At 37.9% G+C, this 14,487-nt stretch overlaps 1 protein-coding gene across 1 annotated transcript; it reads left to right on the top strand.

Moving 5' to 3' along the window:
• Window positions 1-3,011: 3,011 nt before the first annotated feature.
• On the top strand, window positions 3,012-4,998 carry LOC308705522 (uncharacterized protein). The gene is made up of 6 exons (XM_081390566.1): window positions 3,012-3,184; window positions 3,267-3,416; window positions 3,550-3,672; window positions 4,055-4,174; window positions 4,332-4,445; window positions 4,763-4,998. Exons 1-6 carry the CDS (start codon window positions 3,133-3,135, stop codon window positions 4,828-4,830), a joined length of 627 nt encoding a protein of 208 aa, XP_081246692.1. The 5' UTR covers window positions 3,012-3,132; the 3' UTR covers window positions 4,831-4,998.
• The last annotated feature ends 9,489 nt before the right edge of the window (window positions 4,999-14,487 follow it).

Below are 14,487 nucleotides of genomic sequence, written 5' to 3'. Positions count from 1 at the left end.
CATTAAAGCAACAGGTGAGAATCTGGAAACAGAAGAAGATTAAAGTCATTATCATTTAAACTGCCTTAGGTTTTAAATATTTGACACCGATCACGTTTAGCAATGTCCAGCTTAGACTAACACGTTTAGCAATGTCCAGCTTAGACTAATCTTTGTTTTCATAAGGGAATTTTGGAAGCCAGTCATGGTTGTAAAAGGCTGTGTCTCTAAATTCATTTGTGACGCCACATCATTTATTCCTGTGTAACGGGGCTCAGAGTGTCACCCAGAGCTTCCTGTTCCTCTGCTGTTCTCTGCTCTTCTACTTCATGATGCACTGAAAACAGTCTTCTACAATGTTACATGCTTCACTGAACTTATGGCCTGTATTTTGTATGTACACTTTATGAAATACAATGTGCAAATCACCTCTGCACTTGTTTCTGGTTTTACTTTTTAAAGGGATACTCCACTTTAAAATGAAAATTCTGTCATCATATACTCACCCTGTTGTTTCAATCCTTTATGAATTTCTTTCTTCTGCTGGACAGAAAGGAAGATATTTAGAAGAAAATCAGTAACCAGACAGTTTCTGGTCTCATTGACTTCCATAGTATATATTTTTCCTTTATTACTTTTAACACCAAAACGCCAATGAACATCCAAATAGCAGGCAGGAAGAAACTTGGTGCGCAGCAGCCGTTCTCTCAGTAATCTATATTGACGCAGCAGGCAGCAAACAATTACAATAGCCTCCTTCTGGAAGCATCGGGTATCGCACTCTAAAATAACTATCAAAATAAAAGTCCCACAATAGAAGACTTCTTCGGGAGCCTTTTATAGCCTACAATTGTTTTGTTCCTTTGGGTTGTTTCTTAATTTTTTTCCCTCTCTTTTGTTCTTTGCAGAATCTTTTTGAGGAGGGAGGTGTTACGATCTTGTCTTTACATTCTCTACCTGATGGTGGCAGTATAACAACAAAAACATAAAAAACATGTATATCGCAAATGTATTGGAGTCCTAGTTGTGCAGGAATCCTTTCTGTTGTGGAGTTTGTATGTTCTCTCAGTGTTGGTGTTGGTTTCCTCGGTTTCCCCCACAATCTACAGACATACAAGGACAGGTGAAGTGGAGACTGTAAGTTTGCATGTAGGTGTGAGTGTGAATGTGTGTGTGAGTTTGTCATCCCCTGTGATGGACCAGCCATCTGTCCAGTGTGTTTTCCTGCCTACGACCCGAGACACTGGGAAAGATTCCAGCCTCCAGACCCTATTGGACAAGCGGTAGGGAATAGATGGATGGATGGATGGACTGTGAGGGTTCTAGTAAGTCCTCCCTCTCTCTTCTTTCCCCACCAATTTGTCTTCTTTGATCCATGTTTCCAAACAAAATCATTCTAAAGCATTCCCAATTTATCAAATGATTAAAAAAATTAATTTAATTACTACTGTAATAGAGAATAAAAATGGGACACCTGGGTCGGTTTTCAGCTGAAATTGCAATTAGTTGTGTTTGTATTAATTATCATTTAATTTAATTACAAATATTATTTTATATTTGAATATAATTCCTGCAGAAATGTACAGTGTTTGCCATCATTCTGATTTGAAAGTTTTTATCAGTTTTGAAAGCAGTGTGTTGCCACTTGAAAAAAAAGGTGCTATATAGTGTTTTGCAGATGGTGAAGTATGATGACAAAAGTGTTCATGGATTTTGGGAAATATGGTCATTAAATGCCTTTTGTGTAAAAGCAATGAAAAATGATTCACAGTTTGGTATATATACTTCTGCTTCACTGAGTGAAGGATTTTGAAAATGTGTCTTCAGTATTTACCCATGCTTGTTAGGAATTAAAAAAGAAAAAGAAAAGTGTAACTTCTCATTACTTGTGGAAGAGAAAAGTTCTCTGGAACGCTGTAATTAATTAACTAATTAACATTTACTACAGAAATAGGGGTGGGTGGGAAAATATGTGACGTCATTATGTTGTGGCTAATGACAAGACATGAAATTTCTCTGTACTGTATACCTGTTGTAGCCATTAAAGAAAACATATTTAGTTTTTTATTTAATAAATGTTGATTATGAAAGTGAGAAAGATATGATACATCATGAGATGCGCAATATGTCTGGAGACATGAAAGTGGGTATGACATGATTTTGAACACTTCATTAAGTTTTGTTTAGTAGAAAGACTCTTTTTTCGTTTTGTATAAATTGTATCTTAATTTTGATCAATGTTTCATCAACCAATTGCCTGCATTTAATAAATAAGAAGAAAATGTATAGCAGACAATGTAATAAGGCGCAGGCACAATCACTTGCATTGCATGTGAACTGGAGGGCGCCGAAACTCAGCTTGTGCCTCACAGATTTGAGAAATATAAGCCATCTATTATAGAAAGCTTGAAATGTCTACTTTTAAACAAAACTATTCAAAACGAAACGAAATAAGCTACTCTCTGATTATGTAATCCATATTATGAAATGTGCATTTCTCTCTGGTGTTCATGGCGAGTCCGCAATTCATCTTTGCAGCGACACAGAAAACACCAGTTTATTAATAAACAATTAAATGCCTCCTTGCTATTTTTGACACATTCATAATCATTACTTGCCGGTTCTTTGTGGCAAGCTTTATGCGTGCGGTCGTGCGCTTGAGTGCGGCTATATTATGCAAACGCTCATTATCCTGTATAGCCTATTTAAGTAATTAAATAAATATAAAGGGACGATTTGTCCACTAATGGCTTAGATTCTGGAGCGGAATATTCAGAAATGCGCTCTCCACTCACATGCTCTGATCGGAACAAAGCATGACAAATTCAAACTTTATTTCATTTTATCCATAGCTTGAACACTCACTACATTAGGCATAAGAGCGTTAGTTAACGATGTCCATTTATTCTTTTTATTTCTTGTTTTTAAGTACAATATTATGTTAGTCCACAGCCCTCCTCCAGGGGGTGCTGATGCTATGACGAGGGGGGCTGCAGCACCCACATCACCCCCCTTCCCGCGCTACTGACTGTGGCTGTTTGAGATTGTCAAATTTGTGTGGGACTTCACAAAGTTTCCTTGTTAAACCCACCCCTTTCTGAACAGACATAAATGAACGGAAACATTGTTATTTCATTCTGTTCCTCCTGATACATGATGGATCTGCGTGTGTCTGTTGTTCTTTTTTTCGTTTTTCTCACTGGAGGTAAAAAAAAAAACAACCCAGCAATTATTGAATGTATTATTTGGTACACTGAGGTCACTGAATGTCTCTCTCTGTCTTTAAGGATATTCTCTCAGGTGTTACTCGTGTACACCTAATATGATGGGTTCCTGTGACGAGAAAAGGCTGGAGACATGTCCATATGGAAATTATAAATGTGCAAACGGAACAGGCAAAATATCAGTTGGTATTAATTGGTGGAAATTAATTTCAGGTGATAATATGAAGTAGAAGTATAATAGGTTAATCTCATCACATAATTGGCATTACTTGTCAATTGCAAGAGGAACATGATTTCTGGAATTGTTTCTTTAGCCTATTATATAGGAATTTTGTCTTTTTTGCAGGTCCCACTGAGGTGACTGCCTCATATCAAGGGTGTTTATCTCGATGTAAACCAGGGAAACAAACGTTATATGGAGTGTCATTGTCTATCCAGTGCTGTGACAATGATCTTTGCAATGCACCAGGTACTTGTGTTTATTTGACTGTGTGCTAATCTACATTTACATGTATTTAGCCAACAGTTGCCTTTTCCCACCACGATTATTATAAATCAAACACAAGTGACTGTTCAGAATGAGCACAACATCTAATTTCAGTATAAAAATAGCGTTAAACTAAAGTGTGAAAAGAAGTTTTTTGGAATTTGTCACGTGCTTTCTGAGAGTTTGTACTTTGTATTGTTTTGAGAAAACTGATGAAACTGATCAACGATAAACATGCCATTTTATTAACCACTGTTATTATAATTATTATTATTAGTATACAATGAATACTCATTTCTACTCAGCAAGTATTGAAAGTATTATTTGGTACACTGAGGTCACTGAATGTCTCTCTGTTTTTAAGTTAATCCTCTCAGGTGTTACTCGTGCATGCCTGATTCAAAGGGTGTCTGTGACGCGAAAGAGGAGACATGTGCAGATGAATATTCTAAATGTGAAAGCATTACAGGCGAAATACCTGTTGGTATGAAGTGGAAATTTTCTGAAAGTGATAATATGAAGTAGAAGTATTATAGGTTAATCTCATCACCTTTTTGGCATTACTTGTCTATTGTAAGATGATCATGATTTCTGGAATTTGTTTTCTTTAGCCTATTATAGGAAGTTTGTCTTTTTTGCAGGTTACACTAAAGTGACTGCCACATTTAAAAGGTGTGCATCTGAATGTGAACCAGGGATCAAGCATAATGGAATAACAACAACGTGCTGTGACACTGATCTTTGCAATGCAGCAGGTATTGTGCTTTATTTGATATACATTTACATTTATTCAACTAACAGTTGCCTTTTTCCACCACGATTATTATAATTCAAACACAAATGACTGTTCAGAATGAGCACAAAATCTAATTTCAGTATAAAATAGCGTTAAACTAGAAAAGTGTGAAATAAGTTTTTTTGGAATTTGTCAAGTGCTTTCTGAGAGTTTGTACTTTGTATTGTTTTTAGAAAACTGATGAAATTGATCAGTGATAAACATGCCATTTCGTTAACTACTATTATTATAATCATTATTAGTAGTATAATTAATACTTATTATCATGTTTATTAGATGGAATGTATAAGGGAAGCTTCCTCCTGCTCTTCTCTCCTCTGCTCTTCTACTTCCTGTTTCAGTGAATCCAGATTCTGCTCTTCAGATTCTACAGCAAACACCAGCGAATATGATTCCCATTTTGATGCATTGCTATACTTAATAATACTTAACTTTATAAAGCTCGTTCATTGCTCTGCTGTTCTTTGTATCATTATTTGATTATCTTAATAAAGAATTTTACAGTTTTTCTCAGTCGATTTGTCATATTTCTCCAAACTCAGGTCACTGTTCTCAAGTTATCACAGTAAGCTTAACTGTTTGTAATTGTCCTAAACAAGATGTACATTTATTTCATGCAAATTAAATTCACATGCATAATTTTCTCAAAATACTGTGCCCAAAATTTCAAATGTTTTGACAGTTCATACAGCCAACCAAAACTTTAATATATCAGGAATAAAACAATGGCAGCTCTTTTTATTGGTTTTACAAAAATCATAATCATTTGTGGACCATTTTTCCAAACACAACAAACAAAACTATTTATTTATTTGTTATTTGTTAAATTCTCAGTTGCACTTGGAATGTTCTCAAAATCTGCTGAGTTAGTACCGTAATACAACACAGGGGGCCCTATCTTACACACGGCGCAACAGTTATCATTTCCACGTCCTGTGACACCCACGTTGTTTAAATAGCAAATGCATTTGAAAACGAGGTGTGTTCAGGTGCATTTTTGGCACGTTGCTATTTTGAGGCACTTGAAATAGACTGCGCCATTGACCAATATATACTTGTTATTTAAAGAGCGCGTTAGTAGGCTATTTTGTGGGTCCACAACGCATGCACACTCTGCTTATTACACACACACAGGGACGCGTACCTTTATACACAAATATTAAAAATTAAAGGATTACAATGCAAAAGATTATTATTGTGTACATAAATATATGGTGGAATGCGGCTAGTCCCGTAGATGGTCTGCTCACGCGCTTTAACCTCGTGCGCGAGCAGTTCCATCATGTAAATAGCGAATCCGCCATGGCGTGAACGCAACTGGCTTTTAAAGGCAATGGGAGATGAGACTCTGGTTGGTTTATTTGACGTTACGCCCAAAACACACCCATTACTCATTAAGAGAATATGGACAGCCCTTTTAGACCATTTTCCCCATCGTTAAACTAGCAAAAGTGGATTAGTACACGCCCAAACTGAATTTGTCCCATGCCCTTAATACGCTTAGATCTTTAAAATAGGGCCCAGAGAATGCTTGTTTACACAGCTATCTCAATTACAAAAACTATAAAAGGAAAAAAAAAAAAAAAAGAATGGGAAAGGAAGAGGTGTAAGAGATAGACATTTTGGAGAGGATAGAGGAAGGGTAATGTTGAGAGGGAGATGAACAGTGGAAGAGGTAGAATGAGATTAGGGGAAAGGAATGGAGTAAGAAGAGTTGAGGATTTAGAAAGATCAGCTGAGTTTATCATCAAATCAACAGAACACAATTGTAGTTTTGATGTTAGTATTTATTTTTGATATAATGCATTAATATAATACAATTCAGTGCTTCATTATGCAGTGAATACTGAAAGGTTTTGCCAAAAAAAGAGTGTTTAGTTTGCTGTGTTAACTGTTTTGAGAGCAACTACAAAAACTGTAATAAACAAATTTGAAACAAATATACTACCTCATCATTATGAGAAGAAAAAAAAGATATTTTTTTTATATTCAAATAATTAGAAGATTCAAAACAAACATTTCTTTCATACACAGAAAATGAGATGCTTTGAGATCGTATAAGATGTGTTTTTCATTTCATGAAAATGTGCTTATGGTTGTTCAACTAACCAATCAAATTTTAAAAGAGTTTAAAATGGTTAGAAACAATAAGACTATAATCTGCTAACAACTGCTAACACATTACATTTGAAACATCCAGTATTTGAAACCATGTACTCATCTAATCTTCAGGCCAAGCCTGCAAAACTGCAAGCACAGTATCTGCTTTACACTCTGTTTGCAATTGTGAAACAAACTTTTTGCAACATGCTAAACACAGTTCTCTACATTAGAAACATCATTCAAAACTAACAGCTTTTAAATGCTGTCATAACGTGTCCCGTGGAGATCAAGGGGAGGTGGTATAGGCTCAGGACTCAGTTATCATCCCCAGAGGATTTTTATTAAATGCCAGTGGAGAAGTAGGGGTGTACATATTCACAGTGATGTGTCAAAGAAAAAAAAAAGAGAAAAAACGCAATTAAACCAAAAAATATATATATTTACAAAAATAAATATACTCTTGACTCTGTGCAAACTTTGATGTATCAACAACCAAAGGAAACCAAATTGCTACAGGCAGCAAAATCTACACATTCAACAATATGACCCCATTTTACCCTTCCCAAGATTCAGTTTAGACTGGCTTATATAGCCTACAGGCTCATTACAACCAAGACCGTACCAACTGCAGGGGCATCAATACCAAAAACCTTTGTAGCCAAAACATATGACCATTTAACTTCAGAAAATAAATAAAATAAACTCATTCGGCCACTTAAACTAAGTGTAAACACCATAAGACATTTATCCATGCCTACATCACCAAGGGTTAAGTTCTCTTCCTTATTAATAGAAATGGTTTAACCAAACACTAAAAAAGGGAAGCTGTGGTCCCACACCCTCCTTTGAGAAGTCACAGGAACAACAGCATGTGGATTGTGGAGTAACTGTTTGCAATGTGGGGATAAATACAGATTTCAAATATAACAAAAATGCACAACTACAACTTGTCTCTGTGTGGTTAATGGGAAAAATACATCAAAGGGAAACTACCGTAGACATAACACGTCGTGATGACCGCTGATTTGTGCACTCATCTGCAGTCAACTCAAACAGCATATCTTGAACTTATTATAAATGAATGTTTTAGAATGAGCCAGATTAAACAATTGTATCATAAACCTAATAGACTGCACCATAGTCAACAGAAACACAAAACCATAAATAACAAATGTAAAGAAACATAAGCCCATTAACAGTTTGTAAAGACTTCGCATGCTGCCATAATGTTTTGAGAAACAAATACAATTTTCACCATTGTATTTCTAAGTCGTAAAATGTATTTCTATAGCGCTTTATACAGTACAGATTGTTTTAAAGCAGCTTAACAATTCTTCTGTAAGCAGCTCTAACAGGCCAATAGTGTCATTATTCAGCTCAAGTGTTGATTCAGGTCAATAACTGTAAAGTACATCACTTGTGCAACAGTTGTCCATACATACCGTAAATACAGTGTATTTGTGAACACACATGTACGTGTGACAAACTCCTGTAACTCCGCTGCACACTGAACAAGAAAAAGACACAAGATTTTAGTGTTTTACATTTTTCACATCCATGTGTAGTTTGATGCGTATGGCGAATCAGTGGATGGTTTGTGTGTAGCGTTAATATAAAAAACACAATTATTAGAGTTCAAATAGTTTTGAATGAAGTGTTTGATGTTGCAAGAGATGTGTCGTTTTGCATGTTGTGTGTGTGTGTTTTGTGGCCTTGTGTGTAGAGCTTCGAGAAAAGAAGCCATATTTTGAGAGATTTTTTTGTAAACAATTTTAAACTGTTACATTTTTTTTTTTTACTCAGAGACACTCACACAACCACAGACACATTCGTCTCACGCACATCTCAGAACATGTTGATCTCATTTCACATCTTACAACTAACTTTTCCCACCAGTGTTTGAATTATACCGTGAGCTTCGCGGGGTACAGCTATTTCGACTGGTGACATCACTCTCCATTTTATATTGATTACACACATGAGAACCACTAATCTATATGTCAAATTCCCTGAATATTAGTGCATCTTAGTTTCACCAAGATACGGGCAATATTTGCTTGGTAGAGAGCTTCAGGAGCTGCGTGAACTTTTAGCTGTTTACACCTGGTCGCTTCATGAGTTTTCTCAGATCTGATAGCTATCCGATCGTGAAAAGACCACGGAGGAAAAGACCCTCCGAAACACATTTCAAAACTGATTTGAATCAGATCGCTCAAACCACTTCAGGAGGAGGTCTGGGCCGCATTCCAGATGAAACTGGACAAGTGTAAATGCATCTGGCTGTAGAAACCACATATGTAAATTTTACTCCTCCCAAAAATGCTCAAAAAATAAACGTGTGAGAGAGTGTTATGGCTAGGCCTATATGTTATAGCCAGATATGACGACGCCAATGCAACACGCATCACCGCAGATGAGCTGAGCATCTATTCATTAAAGGAGAACTCCGGTCATTTTTTTTGTACATTTGGAGTGCTGTCAGTACAGAGAACAACGACAAAAATCAGTGTTGCCTACACCGTGTTATCCTCTTTTTAAAATTTGCACCCTGTTGACTTCAATGGGGCAAGTTTTAAACCTGCTTTTAGCCTCTTAACATCCTTGATGTGTCATTACAAGTGCCCAGCCAATGTGAGTGATTCCTTCAGAGTGATCACGGGTGAATCTGACTGCAGTAGCTGTATTTTCTTCCTGTTTTCGGTCGAAGCCCACAGTAATCGATTGTCGAGGAAGGAATCACTCACATGGCTGTGCACTTGTAATGACACATCAAGGATGTTAAGAGCCTAAAAGCTGGTTTAAAACTTGCCCCATTGAAGTTCCCCAAACTAACACATACAAGACATAAAGTCCAGCTAACACATGCACTTATACTAGACACACATATAACTGCTCATTTTCAATGTTCGCTTTTTGATATTAACTCAAAAAATATTTACTTCACATGTTTCTTTCGGTTTTACCTAATTTTACATAGTCTCTTAACCAGTTTCAAAGCATCTCTTTTCATTATTCATTTGATTTTAGAAAAGTCAGCTGGGTTGTTTTGGTTCATTATCATTATTTTGTTTAAATTGTTTTAGCAGGCCGATAACAGAAAGACCATCCCTTTCTCCACTCAAGCAGTCTCTCTCACTAACACATTAACACCAGAAATTCCTGTCACTTTCACATTTTCTCCCCTTCTGAGTGGCTATTTACACTACAGTAAAACACTCTCGGTCATCTGGTGGCTGTGTCAGCCTCAACTACAGCAGCACACATCTTGCCAACATTTCGATCATTGTGAGCTTGCAAAACGGCTCCAACTTACTGCACATGAAGCAGTGTGTCACAATCAGGGACAATACAAGACTAAATTTTTTTGATTTTTCAGTTTCTTTGTTTGTTTGTAGCCAGTCAAGTTGTTGTTTATCTTGCCAATCGTAATCAAAATCCGGACTACCCATTTTCTTAATAATTTCTGCAAATTTCTTTGAAGTCATGGCTTCAGAGCACAGCTGCCTACAGCGTTTGCTCTCTTCTGTCTCACTATTTGTTTCAGGACTGTTCAGGTTACTGATCAAGTTACTCAATTTGTCTGCCATATCTTAATCACGGTTCAAACTCACCTGAAGTTATTGCAGATCTGTCTGATGAAACTGCAAAGTATACTCCAAAATGACAGATAAATATACTGGTCCATGCCAATTTGGGTCACAACTTTTTTATTTTTCTCTCGGGATCGTTCATGATGCATGCCTGGCAAACAACCCTATTTCTAGTCTATTTTTGTTTTTCTAACTAATAGCTTAATCCCTAACTGCCTGATTCACTAAATTCGGGGATCCCCTATCTGAGATGGAAGAGATGGAGCAGGTTTGTGGTGCCACTGGGCGTCACCGAGAATAATTGCCCGCATTCTCCACAATTACTGTTGAGCGGTTAACAGTTTAGGACCCAAGGACCAGATGTTTGAAAGAAGAATTAAAGAAAAGATTTACTGAAGATATGTTTCATCTACTGCAAGATCTCTTTACAGTAGTGGAATGAATAAACTTTTCTTTTCATCAAGATACAGTGAATTTCACTGTATCTTCATCCCTCTATTTATTTTGTATACTGTAATGCAGTGGTTTTCAAACTTTTTCAAGAGCGACCCTTTTTTTTTTTTTTTTTTTTGACGCGACCCATAGGCCTATATAGGCCTATTCTTAAGCCTTTTGTTAACAACCGCTTTTGATGATGCACGTGCAGTGGCTTATCCGTGACGCGATCGTAACGCAAAGTTGATTCTGCACTCTTTTGATCTAGCTAAAGCTACAGGGATGCTAATGAACCGGTAAACCATTAACCATTGTAAGAATTTTAACCAATTAATAGCCTACTATCGTTTGCTGTATGCTTAAAAAATTCACTAAAAATATTCCACAACAAATCCTTTAAATTTAATGATATTCAGAACAGAACAAGAATGAAAATATATATATATCTATAAACAAGCCAAAGCGAAATAATTTAAAGCGAAAGTGAAAGTAAGCGGCGTTGGGCACACGTAACTCTCTCATTCGAATACATTTTTTTCCATATTCGCGATTTATTTGGATGCTAAACTATTATTTATTATAGGCTTATAAGAAAAAATGAAAATGATTATCCCCCCAAATTTTAAATATTTATTAGGCTTCAAAAAATATAAAAACTTTTAATTTAAGTGAACTTAAAACAAACCTTACATAAACCCATTATAAATGTCATATTTACCTGTGCCTTTCCTGTCTAACAAGTATGAAATATACAAAAAATTGAATATGATTATCAAAACATTCTGCACTGCATAAATTATAAACTAAATATAGATAAATCCTTATTAAAGCTACAAGCATTCTTTAGTCAAGAGCAGTTAGTAATTTTCTCCGAGAATTAGCTGCTGCCACTTTAGGACCAGCCACAGCTGACGATCTCACGCATCCCATTCTCTCACTACTCTTTACTTTAATTTAAGATTTTATTTAACTCATTTAAGACTGTTATTGTGAGGATACTCGACAAAACGGACATGGCATACATGTGTGTTGTTCGTTCTAGCGCGAAAGAGAACTTGATACTGGCGCGCGTCTATCTGTGGGTCGTGTGTGTGTGTGTGTGTGTCAGGAGGTCGGGGACATTCACTGACAGCGTGTTCTCTTTTGTCTTGTCGCGCATGAAAAAGCATTTGCACGAATAAGAGCGGGATCATATAACGATAGCTTAGTTACTGTTGTTGTTTCTGGCGTTTCATCGCCTGTGCCGCAAACGCGATACCACGGAGGAGCAGGACCGAGCCTATGTCGATGCGTCCACGTCCGGGAACATCGCGTGCACACTATATAAACAAATTATAGCAAACGGGATTTTGGATTTTGAAAAGTGGGGAGGACATGTCCCCCCTGTCCCCATTGGAAATTACGCTCGTGGGCTTCTTTGTACTTCACTCATGTTCCAATATCGATCCCTCTTCAGAAAATCACCCTCTTCACATGCGCAAAAATGTGCTTGGAAACATCACAGTGGAGCGGTGCTTACGCTGAATGGCACGAACTGTAGGCTATTGACTATTTAAACAGAGCAGTGTAATTTTTATGTGAGGTTGACTATTTTATTTTGATAATGAACCGGCTGCGATGTCAAGATTGCAATGCTGGAATGCGTGTGAGGCGCCACCGGCACGATGGAATCATTTAAATATACTCCGTTATTTTGTTCAGGACATCATTCGAAACTGCAACGTATTTATTTATATTTGTGTACACTCGCAATAAAACACAACATTGTGCTTTTGTAAAATAAAGAAAATAAACAAACTGCGGTCTCGGTTTCCTTTCCGTCAACTTGTTTGTGAGGCACCGCGCCAAACGAACCAAACTCAGCAGCATGCTGTCAGTTTTTTCTTTCGTTTTATTAATCTATTAATTGTTTAAATAGCCATATTGTGTGTGTTTCTTTTATATAGACTATGGTTTTATGAAAACAAATTTTGTTTTTTAATTTAATTATATTTTCCTTAAATCGTCCTGGCGACCCATATTTTAAGTCTCGCGACCCACCCGAGGGTCGCGACCCAGGGTTTGAAAACCACTGCTGTAATAGACATTGAGCTGTAAAACGATTCCTGATTGCCAAAAGGAGGTTTTTGTGACAGTGTTTTGGATTGATCTCACTAGTGTGTAAGACTATGTCGTTGTTACAATCGGTTGCAGAGATGGAGGAAGCAGAATCTACATGCAGCAGTTTTATTAACAAACAAACTCAAACTTCACAAAATAACCTCAGGACCAGGACAAGAACAAGAACAGAACAACCAAAACATGCAACGTTAAGAATGGACCAAGAACAAGACAGAACACAGGGTTTAAATAGGCCAAATTGAAGAGAAAGACAGAACTGAACTAATTGACAGAACACAGACAAAGACAGAAATCAAAACAGACTGACAATGTGACAGAACGCCCACCTCCCAGAAGGCATGTCCTCACACCGCAAGGACTTCACATGGGGTGGGAGGGTGGCCGTCCTGGAGGCCGACGAGGGCGAGGCCTAGCCGGACAGGGGGCCTCCAGGGTGGCACCAACGGAACTCTCCGGCCGTTCAGGCGGCCAGGGCGGATCCGGCCGTTCAGGCGGCCAGGGCGGATCCGGCCGTTCAGGCGGCCAGGGCGGAGCCGGCAATTCCGGGGGCAAGGGTGGATCCAGCCGTTCAGGAGGCCAGGGCGGATCCGGCCATTCAGGGGGCCAGGGTGGAGCCAACAGGTCAGGTAGGATCCGGCCATTCAGGAGGCCAGGGAGGTGCAGGCAGTTCAGGGGGTGTCTCGGGAACAGCCTCCGTGGCCGCGGCCGTGTAGCAGAGATGGAGGAAGCAGGATCTACGACGTGCAGCAGTTTTATTAACAAACAAACTCAAACTTCACAAAATAACCTCAGGAGAAGAATACGAACAGATACACCAAAACATGCAATGTTAAAGGTCCCATGACATGAAATTTTCACTTTCTGAGGTTTTTTAACATTAATATGAGTTCCCCTAGCCTGTATATGGTCCCCAAGTTTCTAGAAATTTCAATCGGTGTAAATCGAGCTTTTGCTATCTTTCTCTGCCTTTGAGAAAATGGAAGCTCAATCGCGCTGATCTTGAATCTCCTCCTTGTGACGTTATAAGGAGGAATGTTACCTCCCCTGTCTCTGCTTTGCCCGCCCAGAGAATATTTTCCGCCCATGAGAAAATGTGTTAGGAAGGAAGTAGGAACGCGCGCGCGCGATTTTAGTTTGTCCACGAGAGATATCATGGCTTTTGAGCGAGCGAAGCATAACAATTGCTCAATAACTGGATGTACAAATGAACACCGAAGGGTTAATACAGAGCTGGGCTTGCTGAACGTCTGAAACTAAAGTCTGCATCACTCTCTTTGGCTCAGCTACACACCTCGGAACAGTAAGTCAACTAATGATATATAAGTGTGTTGCTTTACTGTTTATGTTTGCCTTGACTGTTACACGTAGAATGTGGCTGTCACATTAGCTATGCAGCCATGCAGTTTATGTGTGTGAATACACACACTGTAACACGAGTGTTGTACACTTCTTTGTTATTTGGATAACCGTTTTCCTGTTGGTTATACGGCGCGCGCGATATCCGCATTTCAAGATCGCAGAGCTTGATGATGTAATTGTAATAAGATAAATTACAGATGTTACAGATCTCTCATGAAAAGGCAACAGTAGGTTAGCGTTAGCTACATGATAATAACTGTAAACCATCCGAATAAAATACCGTATCCAGACATAATATTTTAAACTAACCATTCGGAAATGTCCTGCTGGAACCGCTGAGTTGTTGCTTCTCCATCCGGATCAGATTCTGGGTCAAACTGAAATGCTTGAACG

The sequence above is a fragment of the Scardinius erythrophthalmus genome (genome assembly GCF_964197995.2).
Source record: "Scardinius erythrophthalmus genome assembly, chromosome: 17".
In the NCBI taxonomy this organism is placed as follows: domain Eukaryota; kingdom Metazoa; phylum Chordata; class Actinopteri; order Cypriniformes; family Leuciscidae; genus Scardinius; species Scardinius erythrophthalmus.
Note: the sequence above shows the minus strand (reverse complement) of the source record. Positions and strands in the feature narration are given on the sequence as shown.